Here is a 17,985-nt window from a genome sequence, read left to right as displayed (position 1 = left end):
AAGGCGGAATATTAAGTGCTATAAATAAACGGAGAAACTCTCCCACTGCAAAGCCCCCCTCCCACGCCAGCCCTGCCAGGTGGGCCTCCCTCCCTCGCAAGGAGAAATCTAGCTTCCAACTAAATGTAGCCGCAAGGAAAGGCTGACAAAAGGCAGAAAGCGTGTCAAAAGAATTTTATTTCCTACATTTTAGAAAACGGTTGGAGGCAGGGAAGAAGAGTGCCACTTTTGGAAGAAAAGAGGTCATTTCCAAATCCCCTCTGGAAGCCCCCCCCCTCTCTCTATGGAGGGCAAGGAGCCCCAGGCCACTCTCCTCAGAAGGCCAAAGCTGCAGCACCCATCCTCCCCAAACGCTCCCCGGTGCCCTGCCCCTTGCTCTACATATGTGGCCCTCCAGATGTTGCTGGACTGCTGCATCTCCCATTGTCTGAGCGCATTAGCCACTGAGGCCAGAGGTGGCAAGAGCCCCATGGCGGCCTGGGTGAAGGCTGTTCAGGGAGAGCCTTCAGCCTTGGGCCTGGCTTCCAAGGAAGTGGCACCTGTGAGGGAGGAGGAGGCACAGCAGCAGTCAGGCCAGGCCTCCTTCCACCCTTAGAAACCCTCCCCCTCAAGGAACACAAACACAGAGAGAAGAGGGGGAAGGATGCAGGTGGAAGCCCACTCTGAGGGCAAGGGAGAGCTTTAGTCGCGGAGGGCTCCCCCCTTGAGAAGCAACCCTGGGGACTGAGCCTTCTCCCTGGCCTCACTGACCGGCATCCATAGGCTGCCATGGCCACCGCTTGTGGGTTCCTCAAGAGAGAAGCAGCACTGCTTGACTCCTGACATGGTTGAAGTACTTGGCTAAAACAGGGACCCAGTCACAACCTCCCTGGCATGCAAAACACCCCCACCCTCAAAAGGAAAAAAAATCCCCAAAGAAACTCAAATGTTGGATTAAAAACACTTTCCAAACCTGGAAAGGGGTCGGACCCCGCAAGCCGCCCGCCCCCCTCCAACTAGGCTACAGAGAGAAGATGCTCATGTCATGCTCACCACAATGGCTTTCAAGAAAAAAGGCTCTCCCTCTCAAAACAGTGATGGGCTGCTCCCTGCTCCCCACCAACATACACATGATCAACACCCAGAAACAAAATTAAAAAGGCCCCTTCGGTCAGGTGCTTCTGTTTACTGTTCCACCCAAGGAAGGAGGGTTCTTTGACCGTGGGGCTTGATCTCCTCCCCACCCACAGACAACGCCCGGCCTGTGGGTGCCAGGAAGACTCGGCAAAAGTTACACAAAAGGAAGTCACAGCAGGAAATCCTTCCCAGAGGTGAGGAAGAAGGTCTTGTGAGAACCACAGTGAAGAGAGACGGATGGCACGAGGCCCCAGCTGAGCTGGAGTTTCACGGCATGGAGTGTTCTCCGAAGTGAGAGCGCTTCTTCCTCGGGAGAAATAAAGAATAAAAGCCTCCGCCACACCATGGGGCTGGTTCTTGGGATGGTGTGTGCGTGGGACGGGGGAGAGTGGAGGGATAAGTCACTGCTGGTCTGGGCTGGCCAGCCCTTCTGGAAGAAGCCCACGCAGGAGGAGAGCTGGAGGTGCAAGGAAGAGGAAGAGGCCGCCGGAAATGTCTCTTTTAAGATGCAGACCAGATGTCGTGTGGGTCTCCTCCCACTCCACTGTCCCTCTTGGGGGGAGGTGGTTTCTTTTTTCTGTCTGAAGAAACAACAACAACAAATTGATTCCCACTTTCTTTTCTTCCTTCTTTGTTTTTCCCTCTCCTGTTGCAAAGGACCTCTCCCCTAGGGGGAGAGATAGAAAATAGGCTTGGGGGGGGTCTGCCAGTGCCCCCTTCGCTGGGCAGTTTCACGGCATGGCTGGACTGACCAGCCACAAAATCCAATGAGAAATATCTATGAATACCAATGGGCCCTGCAATACAATGTTGCAGCATGTAGCACCCACTCCTGTCCAGGGTCCCAGTTATTCACACATTCAAACATGCGCGCTCTCTCTCTCTCTCTCTCAGGACTTACAGCTGGCTCCCTCCCTCCTTCCTTCCCTCCCTCACTCCTGCTGCTCTTCGTTGCTGGCGCTGGGGGTCCGACTCCGGATCTGGCTCCGCAGCTGTTCTATTAGTTCCGGGTTCTGCTGCTGCATTTGCTGAGCAAACTGTTGGCCTCTGCGGTAGAAATTCAAGAGAGGGGAATAACCCACCAGCACTGTTAGGTTCTTTTATTGCAGATTATTTTATCTTGCAGACAATAATGCAGACAGCATCAGGTAATGTACACACACTCTGCTCCCGGCCCTCCTTTTAGGGCAGCTGCCCCTAATCCTGCCTGCTCCCTTCCAGATGGGATGGACTACACCTTCCATTAAAAGCAATTGACATTAGGTTTAGAAAGTGGCTATGGTTGCATAATTAAGACAGGAGTCAAGCAGCCCTCCAATGCCGATGATTCTGTCCTGTTGGCTACTACTGGGCCCAGGGGTTGCTAGGGGTTTTGCAGTCCAATGGAGCACCATGCCTGCCTCCAGGCAGAGTGGTATGGGGCACTTGGAGAAAGTGAAGTAGATCCCCTTTTCATCAGGGCTCTGGGAGGAGGGAGAATATAATATTGTTATCCCACCCCACTATCCAACAAGTTCAGGGAAGCACAAAATAAAATCAGCTTGAACTATTTAAAGCAATTTACAACAGCCAGAATCACCCAAACAGACCCAAAATGTATTAAGCCTTTTAAGGACCCTTGTACTCACGCTTGGATAAGGCTGGCGAGGTCGTTGGGGGTGGCACTGGCTCCTGGCGTGGCCAGAGGGTTGTGGCCGCCAGAGATCATCCCCGACATCCTGAAAAAGGGGGAGGCTTTGTCAAGGGCTGCAGGACTCAAATAAGCAGAAGGTGTTTACCAGCCAAGGCAAAAATCCCAGGACAGGATCATCATAAATCAGGTACTGTGTGACTGGAAGGTGAACAACAACTATGGAGATCCAGGGGCAGTTAGATCGGTTTTAAGGGCCCCCTTCCCCCAAAACAGAACCGGCTGAACATAGAGAAAACTGCTGCCTTCCATGAAAACAGCCTCTTAGAAATTCTCAGGAATTGCCCCGATGGATGTGGTTAGTCAGGTGTGCAGAAGAAACAAGGATTATTATCCTCTCCACTTCACCCAAACCTTCTTTTAGGAAGGAAACAGCCTCCCAACAACTGGAAAGAGGCCTGTCTGGATGAGAAACCCTGCAGATGGCAGGCTGTCCTGCCCCCATGTTGGGAGAAAGGCCAATGGCACAAAGAAATCTGTTGGTAAAGACATTTTTTGGCTCTCTGGAAACAGACACTTAGGATGCATATGTGTGTCTGTGTGTGAGACAGACTCTAAAGGATTGACTGACTGGTTTCCAAAAAGGAAAGCCCTTGTGGGGGAAATTCACCTCTAAATGAAGAATTTGCCATACTTACAGTTGTTGTACTTGTGGGCTGCTCATCAAGTTAGATGCCTGTTCCAATTAAAACAAGGTAGAGAGGAGGCAGAATTCTCATTCCACAGTTCATTAAATATAGTTTAATGCTACATTCTGGTACACATTCAAAGCAGAACAGATCCCTCCCCAAATCATTCAGTTTTAGCCACAAAGGCACCCGATCTTCACAATGTGAGTCTGGGCTCTGTGTCCCTCCAGTTTCAAAGCAGAGGGTGTGCCCACTGGTCTCTGTGGTACGCTCACACTCCACTTACCATGCTCATGAAGCCAGGGTTGTTGAGGAGGCCAGCCAGGTCAAAGCCTCCAGCACCTCCTGTCTGGAAGGCAAGTTTGAAAACAGGGAGTGTCAGGGCCCCCAGCCACTGACATTCAGTACACATTCAGAAAATGGGGAACAGGGACAACAAAGATGTTCCCACGTTAAGGAAGGACCTCCCTCTCCATTTTCTCCCAGAAGCCCTTTGGGGACTCACCGGGCTGGGGGCCTCCTTCATCTTCTGCTCCGTCACCTTCAGGTTTGACTTGTAGGTCTCGTTGTCGGGATCAAGCTCCAGGGCTTTCTGATAGTAGACAATGGCTTCTGAGAGTTTGTTCAGGCTGGAGAGGGCTAGGCTGCAGGGCGGAAGGAAGATGAGCTAGAAGGGGAGCCCAGCCATCTAGCTGAAAAGTTAAGCCAAGGAAAGTCCCCACCACCACCACCACCACCACCACCACCACCACTCATATATATACGGCCAGGCTGAAAAGGCCTCACCCCATCCGTCCATAGGCTTTGCTGTATTTGGGATCAATGTTTATGGCTCTTTCACAGTCCCTCACTGCACCAGCGTAGTTCCCAAGTTTGCTGTAAGCAGCAGCCCTGGAGAAACAGAGGAAATTATTATTGGCCAAGAGTCACCATGACTAACTCACGGCCACAGGAGAGAAAAGGCTAAATGCCTACCACAACCCACGCTACTAAAGATGGGATCCCAATACTAAGCTGAGTGGGTTCCAAGTCTTCCCCAAGGCTCCCTTCCTCAGCTTCAGCATCCCTGTGCAGCAAAGAGGGAGAGAAAGGGGCCTGACCTGTTGCAATAGTACACTGCGTTGGAGGGGTTCAGCTCAATAGCTTTCCCATAGTATGCGACGGCACTTTCAAAGTTTTCTGCTTTCATCTGTTCATTTCCTAGAACCAAAAAAAAAAAAAAAAAAAAAAAAAAAAAAAAAAAAAAACGGGACTCTTTGGACACAGAGAATAATCTATCCAGGCAGTGGAGGGGGCCCTGGAGGCTTAGTGCCTGGTGGGAGGGGGCTCAAGCTGGCCTGGCCCCACTCATCCTCCCCTCTTCCTCTGCTTGGGAGCTTTTACCTTCACCCTTCAGTCGCTCGGCTTCTGCCGCATCCTCCTCCGAGGGGGTGATTGGCTCTGGGGTGGGCGTGTTTTGCTGCGGCTCCTGAGGGGAGATCAGAAGAGAAATGGGGGTGATCCACACTCGGGGGAAGCCGGGGACAATGGGCACATTGCCCTTATCACAGCCTCTCTGCCCACTCCAGGACCTCAGGAAGAATGGAGCGATCCTCCCAGTGGTTAAAAAACATTATCCAAACGTTCCCCCCCCCCCCCCCACAAAAGTTCTTTGTCCTATTTGTTCCATTCCTGAGCAATCTCGAGGGGAGTGAGCCCATAATCCTGGTGCATATATGGAGGGGAAGGGGAACAGCAGAGACCTACCTTTGCTGCAGCAGCATCAAATATTTCAGGCAGTGTCTGGGACAAGGCCAGGCCTCTGTCTTCCATGGAGACCCCAAAGGCCGTCTCCAGGCACTGGATGGCCACTGTGGAAGAGAGACACCGGGTAAGGTCCTGGCCTTCTGTCATGGCCCACACAATCCCAGCACAGCTCTAGAAGGCTTGCCTCTTCTTTTGTGGACTGCGGCTCCCAGAGTTCCCTACAATTCAAGGGCCTGTAGTCCAAATATGTAATAGGCAGAAAGACCACCAAAAAGGTTCAAATCGTCCAGGATCTGTATCTTCACTCAGCCTTGGAAACCCATTGGGTGACCTTGGGCAAGTCACAAACTCTCAGCTTCAGAAAACCCTGTGACCTAAGGGTCACCATAAGTCTGAAGGCACACAAGAACATTATTCTTAATTGTTTGTATTAAATTGCTTTAAACGTTACTGGTGGCTGAGTTACATTTTAACACTGCCCTTTCCTATATTTTAGCTAGAATATAATTGGTTTATTTGGCAAAACATCAGTTCTTAGTTATAATGAGAAAGATGGGATATAAATAAAGCAGATAGTAATAAGTCTGTTGCCCTATTATTGTATCTTGTTGTAACTTGCTGTTGGGCAGCCTTTGGTTCTCAAAAGCAGGGGCGATATCTGGTGCTGTTACACCTTTCTGTGTGTTTTAGGCTTTTTCGCTTTGGTTGACTTTTACAGAATGTTTTTAACCTGCCGTATGTTGTAGTGGGTTGGGAAAGGATAAACAAATATTTGAATAAACAAAATAAAGACATTTGCAATGAGGCCCCTAGAACTGTTGCGGGAGGAAGAGAAATCCATCTTATTTGAAATAAATGAAATAAAAATATGCTCCAGGTTTTAGTTCACTTGGCTGAACGTGAACCGACCTTCCAGGCTCTCTTGTGCGTCTGGGGAGAGGCCTCCGTTCTGGAGCTGGTCCTGTAAGAACTGGATGATGGAGAAGGCCAGGCGCTTCTTGTCCGCCATCTCTCTGGCTCCCAGGAAGACCCTTCGCTTCCACGTCCCTGAAGGGAAGAAAGAGATGATAAAGGAGAGGGAGGCTGGCTGGGAGGATATCCAGAAACTCACCTCTTGGCAGGCAAGAGAGGCCCTACTTAAAGCAAGCCAGGCATAAAGAGACAGAAAGGGGGTTTTAATCTTCCTTTCCCTCTGAGGATCCCTAAAAGGGAAAGGAAGGAGAGGGAGCCCAGATCGCTCTATTCCTCTTCCAGGTGATCCCAACTCCTCTTCTCCCCAAACAGCGGTCCCCCAACAAGGCAGCTGCCTCCCAGGCCTCCGTCTGTCACCCCCCCCCCAAGGAAGGTAATGGAACCCACTTGTACAAGGACCCACTTGTAGGTGTTGAGACACAGGGTTTCATGCCAGCACAAAGAGACAGTGTGAGGCAGTGGTCCCACTGGCCGAATGGGAATGCAGAGGGCTCCGGCGGCCCTTCTGAGCAAGGAAACTCCCACCTTGGGCCGATTGCTCAGTCCCACCCGAGAGGGTCGTTGTTGGGAAGGCAGCATTGGATGGGAGGAATCTACATCGCTATATCTACAGTGCTATATAAATAAAGCATAATAATAGCAAAAATAATAAAATAAGGCAGGAATGCAATGGAGGCAGCTGGACTGCAGCTCCCAGCACTCCCCACCAGAGAATCTGGCGACTTAAAGGGCAACTCTCTTCCTTTTTCCACAAGACCGGCCTCGCCTCTGGGTCCCCCAGATTCCCCCCAATGAAGGAAGCCCAATTAAGAGGCAACATACGAGGTCTACTGTACTTTGGCCCTTCTCCTTTTCCTTTGCCCCCAAGCCATCCCCATTTGTGAGCCTTGGGCTTTAGGGTCGGGGTCCCTTTGGGGGTGGGCTTGGACCAGAATGACCAGCCTCCCTTTAAAGAGGGACTACATGCCCCATGAGCCACAGGGACCCCATTAGGGACCCAGGGCTTCTGGGGAGAAGGAATCCCACCCAGGAGCCTTTCCCCCCAATTTTTATTCGGACCCTTGACCCTCGGATTCCTGAGCCTGAACTGGAGGCTTCTGGGAAGAGCCCTTCACAGAGATGGAGCCATCTTCAGCTTTGCAGCATCCTGGCTCAAGGCTATGGAATTCTGGGAGTTGGAGTTTGTTGTGCTCCGCTCTGGGCCCCGCAAAAAACTCCAACTCCCAGAATTCCATAGCCTTGAGCCATGCTCTTTCTCCATTGTGGATGCAGCCTTTCTCTTACTCACCGGCCAAGGCCCCCTTGTCTCTGCTCTCCGGCCCCAATGCGCACGCGCACACCAGGAGCGGCCCGCCCCCTCCGGAGAACTCAGCCGCGCCTGCGCACTGGAGCCGGTCCCGCCAGTCATCGACCTCCAAGTCTCGGGGAAGATCTCACCACGGGCCCCGCCCAGCTCTGCCTCCCGAGTGCGCACGCGCGGAGCGCTTACTTCCCGCAGTCCAAGTTAATGGCGGAAGCCGGGCAAGCGGTTTCTACAGGGAAGCGATGCATTGTGGGAGAGGAGGATGGAGCCAAAGGAGATGCTGGTTCCCGCACTGCACTTCCGGCTCCCGTGCGAAGCGGGGAAGGGGGAAGAGGGACCGAGGAGGACCAAGAGAATAAACACATTGAGAAACAATATGTCTGAGAGAGTGTCCTTTGCTAAGGTCAGCAGTGGAGCCTTTAGAGAAAACAACAACAACGGGCCAGAGAAACGGAATTTGGGGACTACAACTCCCATCATCCCCCAGCCAGCGCAGAGAATTCTGGGGGTGGTAGTCCCAAAAGCCATTTCCCCAGACTCAGAAGGGACGCTTTTCTTCTTCCCTCTTTATGTTTCTTTTTCTTCGTCTTCCTCGTCTCTCCTTTGTTCCTTCTTTCTTTCTCCTCCTCCTTTATCCTTTCTTTCTCTTTATTCTTTATTTCCCCTTCCTCTTCCTTCTCCACTTTGTGCCAAGCCACTGTCGGAGGAGAGGGTCCCCTGGGGAAGGGCCCCCTTTCTTCCTTCCTTCCTTCCTTCCTTCCTTCCTTCCTTCCTTCCCAAAGACCAACCGGGGCTCTAAGCTGCCAGTCCTCATGGCCCACTTTTGCTTCCGCGCATGCGCGCGCGCGCGCGCGCTCCCTCCCTCCCTTCCCAAAATCCCCCGCTGCTGCTCCTCCTCTCCCTCTTCTCCTTCTTCTTCTCCTTCTCTCCTCCTTTCCCTCATTCCTTCCTTCCTTCCAGCCTCGGAAGAGACACGTCATGGCTCCCGCTCCAGGTGACCCTTGGCTGATGGACAACCGCAAGGCCCATCATCCCCAGGGAGGCGGCGGGGTCGCTGTCCTGGGGCTGCCTCCTCGAAGGGGACGGTGGAGGGGGGGGGTTCCTGCCTGTGAGAGGCCCACCTGGCAGGGCTGTTGTGTCAGGGAGGGCAGGGAGGAGGCTACCTCTCAGGCTGAGGCTCATCTTGGGAGAAGAGCAGGGCGAGAGTCCTAAGAGTGGGGATGATGCTGGGGATGAGGGTGCTGGGCTGTGGGACTCCCTTGGCCCTGGCAGCTCCACTGACTTCCCCCTGCCTTCCTTCCTTCCTTCCTTCCTTCCTTCCTTCCTTCCTTCCTTCCTCAGGCAGCGCCTCAGAGGGCTCAGGCCCCTCGCCTCCCGTTCCTCCTGCGTCCCTTGTCCTTCGCTGGGACCTGACAGCAGCCCAGATCCACGACGCCACGGCGGAGCTGATCGAGAGGAGCAAGCGGGTCTATGATGCCGTAGGAGCCCTGGAGCAGCAGGAGGTCACCGTCCAGAATACCCTCAAGGCCCTGGCCGACCTGGAGATGGACTACACCGGTGAGTCAACAAGCACCAGGAACGCCAGCCCTGCAGAGTGGGCCCAAGAAGGTGATCAGGCCAGGCCAAAGCCCCACTCTCTCAGTCCAGCAGGGATCATCTGTTTGGGGAGAGGGAAATGCACCCGAGATATGTTTCCCAAAGAAGCCCCAGAGTGAGGGCCTCCTTGAGGTGCTGCCTTTAAGCCTTACCATCCCAGAATCCCCAGCCTGGAAGGGACCCCCCCAGGGCCATCTAATCTGGCCTCTGCTGCCGGGCAGGAACAAGTGACCCCCCCAAAAGAAGATGCCCCCAAGCCTCTCCGTCCAAAGAAGGGAAAACACCAGACACATCTGCACCAGAACTTGACTTTTCCAAATCTGGCTATCTTCCAAACGCTGTTGGACTTCTGCTCCCATCAGCCCCAGTGGCCAGGATCGGGGGGGGGGGGGGACCAGGTTGGGAGAGGGCTCTTCTCATGCACGCTCCCCCCACCCCCATTCCCCATCCCAGCTCATTTTTAAACTGTAAAATTATTTCCCCCTTCCTGTGGCAGCTCACCCCAGAAGTGTGGGACTACATCTCCCATCTTCCCTGCTAGGCATCCCATCCACTGTCTTCATTGAACTCGGTGGGGAGAGTGTTCTGGATGTTGGTGATGTGGAGGTGGAAGGGGGTGTTCCAGGGGTTTCTGGTGCATTATTTGAACCCGCCACTGGCTTTCTGCCCCCAACCCCTCCCCTTCCAGTCCAAAGGAACATGCTGGACTTCCCCCAGCATGTCTCCCCCTGCAAGGAAGTCCGCACAGCCAGCACCGAAGCCGACAAGAAGCTCTCGGAGTTCGACGTGGAGATGAGCATGCGGAGGGATGTCTACCAGCGCATCATCTGGCTCCAGGTATGTATGTGTGTGTGTGTGAGGTTCTGGGGGAATTAATGGGGGACTCAACGACCCCTTCCCTGGGCACCCCTGGAGATGCTCTCGGGGCGCCCCACGCCTGGCTCTCGGAGGGCGCTGGCCTTCTTCCCTCCCAGCTGGTTCCACAGGTTCAGTTACTCTCCCTGAAACATTTGTCATCCTTTTGCCTTCCTTCCAGGAGAAGTTGGAAAACGAGGCCATGAAGCCGGAGGCCAAGCGGTACCTGGAGAGACTGGTCAAACTGGGCAGACGGAACGGCCTCCATCTCCCCGAGGCCACCCAGGAGGTAAGAGCCAAATGAAGGCGACTCATTGTATTTCTTACTGCTGATTGGCTGGTTTTGTTTTTAATGGAAAATATTTGCAAGGCCAGTAGATGGAGGTCGCCGTTTAGATGCGAAACCCCCAAGGGCCCCTGCCATCCATAGCCCTGCTCAGGTCCTGCAAACTCAGGGCATCCTTGATTCCCTCCTGGGTTGTTGTCTCCCTTTTTTCCTGGGCATTAGCTGTCTTTTCCCATGTGTCCCAGCATCTCGTGATGTGTCCAAACTAGAACAGCCTCATTGAATCATCTTAGCTTCTAGGGAGAGTTAGGCTTGGTTTGCTCCAGGACCCATTTATTATAGTTTGTGGTACGAGGAACTATATTTCAGCACCACATTGCAAGTGCATTGATTTTTTTTCACTGTCCAGCTTCCACAACCAAGGAGTTAACAATAAAATTCAGTAATGCCACGAAAATACTGCCCCGAAGAAAAACACAAGTGTTCTCCAATTTCACCGCAAGGGCAGGTGAGGCGGGTGGTGTGTCCTCTTCCAAAAGGAACCTGCTATTTTTACTGTGCTGGTGCTGATCATGGCCATCAACCCCAAGAAAAATTTGAGTGGGTGGGTTGGCCTCTTTGGACAAACCTGCCATAGCAGTTTTCACATCCTGCTACTCATTTAATCAGGTCAACTCTCTTACACTTAATTGCTCATTCAAGACCCACCCAGTGACTTTTCATAATAATAGGGTTAGAAACGCAGAAGGAACAGGGAAGGCAGAGATAGGGTGCAGATAAAGCCATTAAATGAATGAATTTCAGGTTTTTTGCTAAATAAACAGTACCTAGGAACCATGATGACGTGTTAAAACATAGTTAAGACACTTCTGCACAGGGTGGCACTGAGAAGCCAAAGAGGCGGCTACCTCAGCAGGGAATCCTGTTCTGCCACCTCTCTAATTTTGTTCCTTCCCCCCATTTTTTTTCTCTTTAAGAAAATCAAAGGAATTAAGAAAAAGCTGAGCATCCTTTCCATTGACTTCAACAAAAACCTTAATGAAGACACCACCTCCCTGCCATTCACCAAAGAAGAGCTGGGTAAGATGGCAGCCAGTGGCAGTGTTTCAGTGCCTGCCATTGACCCCAGGCACATTTGGCACATGAAGCGATGTCAGCTCAGTGGCTGCTCCCAAGAAGCTACAAACGCCCATCTCTGCCTTCCTCCTATTGCCAGGAAAAGACATTTCTATGCAGGCAGGCCCTTGGCTCTTAACTCAGAGGGCAGAACCAAGTGTAGTATCTTTTTTTTACAAAAAAAGTTACAAAACATGGACATGGCACATTATCTGGCGAGACCTTACTGGTGCCTCAGAACCACTGTGGACCAAAACTCCAGTCAGTAACACCTGGGAGATTGGGAAGCCAATATAACAATAAAATTGGTCCCAGTTGAAGGCCACCAGCACCCTGCGAGCCACAAAGCCACAAGTGATGTTGCATCAGACTCTCTCTTTGCCTAACCTACCTTGCAGAGTTGTTGCTGTTAGGATACATGGGGGATAGGAAATGCAGGAGTCAAATGTAGTGAATCAAATATGAATTCTCCCCCTTCCCCACCGCCTTCTTTCCTTCTTTCCTTCCAGGGGGTCTCCCTGAGGATTTCTTGAACTCCCTGGAGGAGACAGAAGAGGGAAAACTGAAGGTGACCCTCAAGTATCCCCACTATTTTCCCCTGATGAAGAAGTGCAACGTCCCAGAAACCCGGAGGCAGATGGAGGAGAAGTTCAACTCCCGCTGCAAGGAGGTGGGAGCCAGGGGTCCAGAGGGGAGGCAGGGGGCAAGGGGGGCTCCATGGCCAGTGGCTCAACTGCCACTCCATCCACCCCCGGTTCTGGGTCTTGCAGGAGAACCATCTGATCCTGAAGGAGCTGTTGGAGATCCGGGCCAGGAAGTCCTCCCTGCTGGGGTTTGACACCCATGCCGACTTCGCGCTGGAGATGAACATGGCCAAGGACGGGAAGACAGTGGCGGCTTTCCTGGGTAAAAAATGGTTCTATTCACCTTTCAGCACTGCCTAGTTCTCCTTTATCCTCTGCCATCCTAGGTATGTGACCAGAGCAGAAGAAGAAGATGCATCAATTTAAATTCTGTGGAATATCTTGCCATAAGATGTGGCTTTTGGAGCCCAGGTAGCTTCCAGAAAGAATTAGACTCCATAGTTATGTCTGGCATGGTGCAGAAGGAGTGGCCTGACAATAGCTGTGAGGAGCTCCATGTTTAGTAGCAGGCAATCCCTTAAGCTTTAGTCTTCACATTTACTTCCAAAAAGGCCTCTCCTGGGCCCAAAACAGCCTGGAGGAATCTTTCCCGTTGGCATTTTTGGGGATAGCTTCTCCTCATAGCCTTCTGGTCTGCGCCCCACAGATGACCTGGCAGTCAAGCTGCAGCCATTGGGGGAGAAAGAGCGGGCGGTGCTGCTGGAGATGAAGCGGGCAGAGTGCGAGCGGAAGGCGCTGCCCTTCGATGGACAGATCCATGCCTGGGACATGCGCTACTACATGAACCAGGTGGAGGAAACCCAGTTTCACGTGGACCAGAACCTGCTGAAGGAGTTCTTCCCCATGCAAGTGGTGACGGAAGGCCTGCTGAGCATCTACCAGGAGCTGCTGGGCCTCACTTTCCACCTGGAGGAGGGAGCCCAGGTCTGGCACCCAGACGTCCAGCTCTACACCGTCAAGGACACCGCCTCTGGGGAGACCCTCGGCAAATTCTACCTAGACCTCTATCCACGGTGAGCAGCTGTAAGGCAGGGAAGGGACTAGCTGGGGAAGATCAACATTGTGTGCCATCTGGACGGTCCTTGTCTTTCTCTCAATTGTGTCAAAACACAGGAGGTGGTTGGCCTTTTCTGATGGTGTCTTTTCTCTTTAGGGAGGGCAAATATGGGCACGCGGCTTGCTTTGGCCTCCAGCCCGGCTGCCTGCTGCCCGATGGGAGCCGCCAGATATCAGTGGCTGCCTTGGTGGCCAACTTCACGAAGCCCACAGCCAAAGCGCCTTCCCTCCTGCAGCATGACGAGGTGGAGACCTACTTCCATGAGTTTGGACACGTCATGCATCAGCTCTGTGCCCAGGTGCGGATGATGGGAGGGAAGCGGCAAATGGGCGAGCGAGGCGGAGGGCCACCCCCAGAGAAGAACAAGGGCTTCTCTTACTTGTCTTTTTATCAGCCAAGGGAGCAGCCAAGTTACACTTCAAAGGGAACAGATGGAAGAACGGTGAATTTATAACAAGCAACATCACTCTGATTATTTTTCAAAGTACTTTCAAATGTGATTTAAAGGGAATCTTTGACATCTTGGTGCCACCCTCTTATCAGCCCTAAGGGCTTTTAAAAAAACCTCCTTCCCTCCCCACAGGCAGACTTTGCCATGTTCAGCGGAACCAACGTGGAAAGGGACTTTGTGGAAGCCCCTTCACAGATGCTGGAGAACTGGGTCTGGGAGAAGGAGCCCCTCCAGCGCATGTCCAGGCACTACAAGACAGGGGAGCCCATCCCAGACCCCCTCCTGGAGAAGCTCATCAAATCCCGCCAGGCCAACACAGGTCAGCAGCAAGGGCATCCGCCTGGGTGCTCGCATGCCCCAGGCAGGGTCTTTAAGGCAAGGGGCAACAGCTCAGGAGGCAGGGAAAGCCCCACTTTGCTTGAGAAAGGGCTCCACTTTGATACTTTGGATCTCCAAAGTGGGTTTGCAAAGGACTTCTTGCGGCTGAGATGCTGGAGAATCACAGTTGGGGAAAGGTCTGGGGGACTCCTTTGCCCACTCAGCCCCTGCACCTCTTCCTGGGCCTGGCCAACTCTCCCATGAATCGTCTGTTATTGTTTTTGTTAATTAAATCATTTAGATCCTCCTTACAAACTATTAAAAGCAACTAAAAACTTACAAAGATCTGTTCTGGCATCTACATGTGTTCCAACTCCTCTCTTCTTCTCCAGGGCTCTTCAACCTGCGGCAGATTGTTCTGGCCAAAGTTGATCAGGTTTTGCACACACAAACAAATGCCGACCCTGCAGAGGAGTACAGCCAGCTTTGTGACAAGATACTGGGTGTCCCAGCCACTCCAGGTAACCCACAGCTGGTGGGGAGGGATTTGGGAGGGGCAATGTGTGCCTGGGCCCCTTTCAGATAGGATTAGGCTCTGTTGTCAGGGGATGGCATTGTGCACTGCCTGAACTTTATGGACAGTCTTCAAAGGCAGCTCTTTGTTGGGGGTGTTGCAGTAGTCTGGTCAGCAAGACCCACCAGAGGTTTCTTTGCAGGGTCTGTTAGAGTTTTTAACTTCTCTCTCTTTCCCTTTTCTCTGTTTTGGCCAGGTACAAACATGCCAGCCACATTTGGTCACTTGGCGGGTGGCTACGATGCCCAGTACTATGGCTATCTCTGGAGCGAGGTCTTCTCCATGGACATGTTCTACACACGGTTCAAGCAAGAGGGGATCATGAGCCACAAGGTGTGGGGATGATGCCCCCTTGGACTCCTCTACTGTTGCCCCTTTCTTGCCACTATGCTGGCACTTCGCCCTCCTGGGCTGCCTGGCACTGGGATCACTTGCCCAGTGGGCCTCCCAGTCATACGGAGACGTTGGAGGAATCTCCTCCTCCTGGGATGGCAGTGTCACAGGCAGGCTAGATGCACAGAGGTGGGGGAATTGTGAAGTCTTCTAGATGTTGGTGGACTGGCATTCCCATCAATCTTTTGGGCCAGTTTGGAAGCAGTGGGTGAAGAATGCTGGGCATTGCAGTCCAGCTGCTTCTGGAAAAGGGTCACATTCTTCCCAACCCAACGGGTACTGTGGTTTTACTCCATCCCATTCCAATGTCTGACCCCTAGCTTTGGGGGAGGTGGGGGTGATTTGTCAGCACTGATCACCCCTCACATTTGGGTCTTTGCAGGTGGGGATGGATTACCGGAACTGCATCCTCCGCCCCGGAGGTTCCCTGGATGCGTCTGACATGCTGCTCCGCTTCCTCAAACGAGAACCCAAGCTGGATGCCTTCCTGGCCAGCAAGGGCCTGATGGTGGAGCCCACCTCCCTCCCCTTGGCTTCTTGACCTCTGCTGGCACTGACTCTGGCCAAGTAATCCTCCCTCTCCTTGAAACCAATTTCTCTCTGTGTGTGTGAATGCACATGCGCATGCACACACACTTTGGGAGTGGTTGATGTTCTCCGGGTGGTAGTTGATCTTCCATGGCTGCACTAGCCCCACTGTTGTAATCTGTGAGGCGAGGGAGTCTGTCTTGCTCCAGGGGTGGAAGAGGAGGGAGAGAAAGAGGTCTTGGTTGTGTGGGCTAGGGTTTTTGCTATATTGCTTCTGGGTTACTTGCCCCCTTCTCACCTGCCTCCATCCTCTGGCATCAGAAATTGGGTGAAGGTACAATGAATGCCTCTGTCTTGGGGTTTGGGGGTTCTGGTGCAGAGAGGGAAGAGTGACGAATAAGCACCACTCGGTCGGGGGGGGGGGGGTGGCTGTTTTTTGGAAAGGCTCCTAGTTCATTAATGAAGGGAGTAATTTACTTGCCTGCCCTAGACACAAACGGCAGTGCAGGCATCTGGATTTTTGCCTGCCCAGTGGGTTTTCCATGACCGGCGGCTGGAGTCCCCTTCTGCTCTGCCTAAAATGGGGTTACAGATGGAGAAATCCTCCCAACTTCACTGTGTCAGGTTTAGCCAAACAAGCAAACAGCTGTACGCCCGTCTCCCAATGCTACCAATAAAAAGCGTTTTTCAAAAGTTTAATTTTGGAATTGGGATTCTGCCTCTTACACGTTCACTTTTCGCTCCAGCATGAATATTTGATTATTTATTAAAATACATTATATTAAAAAAACTATGCTGCCTCACCTGTCCTTTGGGGGGCGGCATGGGGTCACCCCAGGCACACCATTCATGTGCCTCCTTCACGTCTCCCTTTTGTTTGCAAGGGCCAGTTTTCCAGGAGGAGGGCAGAGGTTAGGGCTAATTTTAGGGTAGGTTCCATTTTTAGTCTGATTTATGAATGCCTGGATGGGGGGGGGGTTAAGTTTTATCTCTTGCAGCATTGACTCCTAATACACACACCCCTTTCATGGAATGGCTCTTATGCCTTTTCTGGCCATGCAGAGGGGACTAAATGTGTCCCTTGTGGGCCCAGATTCCCTCCCACCTCCGCTGTTGCTTATTAAGGGGGCTGTTGCACCCCTTGCAATATTCTGGGCAAGCCCCATGTCTTTTCGCCTCCCCAAGCATGCCTTACCCCTCCTTCTCCCCCTTGGCCCTGGAAAAAGCCTCCCAGATGGAGTGGCTGTGGGCTATGTGTGTGTGTGGATGACCCCCCTGCGGAAAGCCCCCCAACCCTGGGCTGCCAGTTTGGCTATAAATGTGTGATGCTCACAAGCAGGTTGAAGGGAGGGATCCCCCCCTTTGAAAACAAGGCCCCATATTAGGAATTTGCAGCCAGGCTCAAGGGAGGCTTGAAAAACAAAACATCCAGCAGCAACTCTGGGGATGATGGAGAGTGTTTGCATGGAAAAGGAGTGCTCCAGCTGGCATAAAGTTCTTAAAATCTACATTTGCACACTCCTCCATTGCAGGAAAATTCCCAAAAGCACCAGTACAAAAAACAAAGAAGCAAGCAAAGCACCCAGTGTTGTGTTTGCTTCAGAGTAAGCTTCCCACCCTTACCTCCCCGACAGGGAATGCCTCTTCTGTATCTCAAGTTATGACAGGAATGCCTCTTCCACATGCATCTGGAGTGGCAGAGAAATGCCTTTTTAATTCCCAAAAGATAGGATGCACGACCACAACACACAATGCACAACTGCAAGGAGGAGGCACAGAGGTGTCCCATCATCCTCTGCCATCGGTTAGGTGGGAGAGATGATGGATGTTGCCGTCTGGATGGGGAATGGGGTTTAGGGGCTGCTGGTGTGCTTCTTGTTCTTGTTCTCCAGCCCCTTCTCTCCCTCCTTCCCCACTTTGAGCCCAATTTATCCTGTCTGGCGGCTGTCTCTGATGTAAATAGCAGCACCCAATTTAGCCAGGCTCAGCGAACAGCAGAGAAGGTGGCAAGGGGCCCCAGCTTTGCCCTGATCTATGGCTCTTTTGGGGGGCTCTTTTGCAGAAGAAAACCCTCCAAAACGCACAGGGTCGCCAGAAGCCCACTTGAGGGCCCTGGTCTTCCAGAGCCCTCATCTGGCCAAACTCGGCTTGTTTTCAAAATAAAACCTTCACCCAATCTCTTGCAATAGCCACCTGCCCTCCTTCAGTTGGATAGAGAGGAATGCATGTCCTTCCAGAGGTTGTTGAACAACAACTCCTATTCCTTGGGCAGTGCTAGCAAGGTATGATGGAGTTTACAGCAGAGGCAGAGGCCATTCAGAAAAAAGCCTGTTTAGAAGTCTTTTTCAGGGCACAAAAGAGTATTTGCCCCAATGGCATCTCAGCCTCTCCCTTTGCCAGCCCCAGGGGAGCCATGTCAGCCGTTGGAGGCCATCTCCCCTTCCTTGCAAATTGGATCTGGGCTGGGCTTGTAATGGGACAGCTGTAAAAACCAGACCCATTTAGGAACATTTACTGCTGGGGCCAGACAAGGCGTGGGGTGGCTGTTCCAGGGCCAAAATGGGTGAAGGGACCTGAAACAGCCACTTGGAGAAGGGGGACCCTCCCCTCCCCTCTGGGCCAGAGGACAAGGACTGGGGGGCCATCAGGAGGGTGCATGCCACATTCCTCGGCTGTGTTTGCCTGAAATGTGGTGACACGCTTGTCCCCAG

The 17,985-nt window shown here is 52.5% G+C and overlaps 2 protein-coding genes across 2 annotated transcripts; one reads left to right on the top strand and one right to left on the bottom strand.

Annotated features, from left to right (window-relative positions):
- Positions 1 to 159: 159 nt before the first annotated feature.
- On the bottom strand, positions 160 to 7,572 carry SGTA (small glutamine rich tetratricopeptide repeat co-chaperone alpha). The gene is made up of 12 exons (XM_042479170.1): positions 7,442 to 7,572; positions 6,091 to 6,228; positions 5,182 to 5,285; positions 4,819 to 4,903; positions 4,536 to 4,635; positions 4,222 to 4,326; positions 3,941 to 4,079; positions 3,722 to 3,784; positions 3,445 to 3,482; positions 2,745 to 2,834; positions 2,018 to 2,163; positions 160 to 1,697 (listed from the first exon to the last, which is right to left on the bottom strand). Exons 2-11 carry the CDS (start codon positions 6,188 to 6,190, stop codon positions 2,049 to 2,051), a joined length of 939 nt encoding a protein of 312 aa, XP_042335104.1. The 5' UTR covers positions 6,191 to 6,228; positions 7,442 to 7,572; the 3' UTR covers positions 160 to 1,697; positions 2,018 to 2,048.
- A 723-nt stretch (positions 7,573 to 8,295) lies between these two features.
- THOP1 (thimet oligopeptidase 1) lies at positions 8,296 to 15,973 on the top strand. Its single transcript, XM_042479169.1, has 13 exons — positions 8,296 to 8,450; positions 8,798 to 9,013; positions 9,741 to 9,889; positions 10,089 to 10,196; positions 11,171 to 11,273; positions 11,819 to 11,979; positions 12,080 to 12,215; positions 12,600 to 12,966; positions 13,107 to 13,308; positions 13,594 to 13,780; positions 14,172 to 14,300; positions 14,550 to 14,686; positions 15,129 to 15,973. Exons 1-13 carry the CDS (start codon positions 8,435 to 8,437, stop codon positions 15,285 to 15,287), a joined length of 2,070 nt encoding a protein of 689 aa, XP_042335103.1. The 5' UTR covers positions 8,296 to 8,434; the 3' UTR covers positions 15,288 to 15,973.
- Positions 15,974 to 17,985: the final 2,012 nt, after the last annotated feature.

Source organism: Sceloporus undulatus, chromosome 7 (genome assembly GCF_019175285.1).
Source record: "Sceloporus undulatus isolate JIND9_A2432 ecotype Alabama chromosome 7, SceUnd_v1.1, whole genome shotgun sequence".
NCBI classification, from domain to species: Eukaryota; Metazoa; Chordata; class Lepidosauria; order Squamata; family Phrynosomatidae; genus Sceloporus; species Sceloporus undulatus.
The sequence above is the reverse complement of the archived record's forward strand: the minus strand, read 5'-3'. Positions and strand labels throughout refer to the sequence as shown.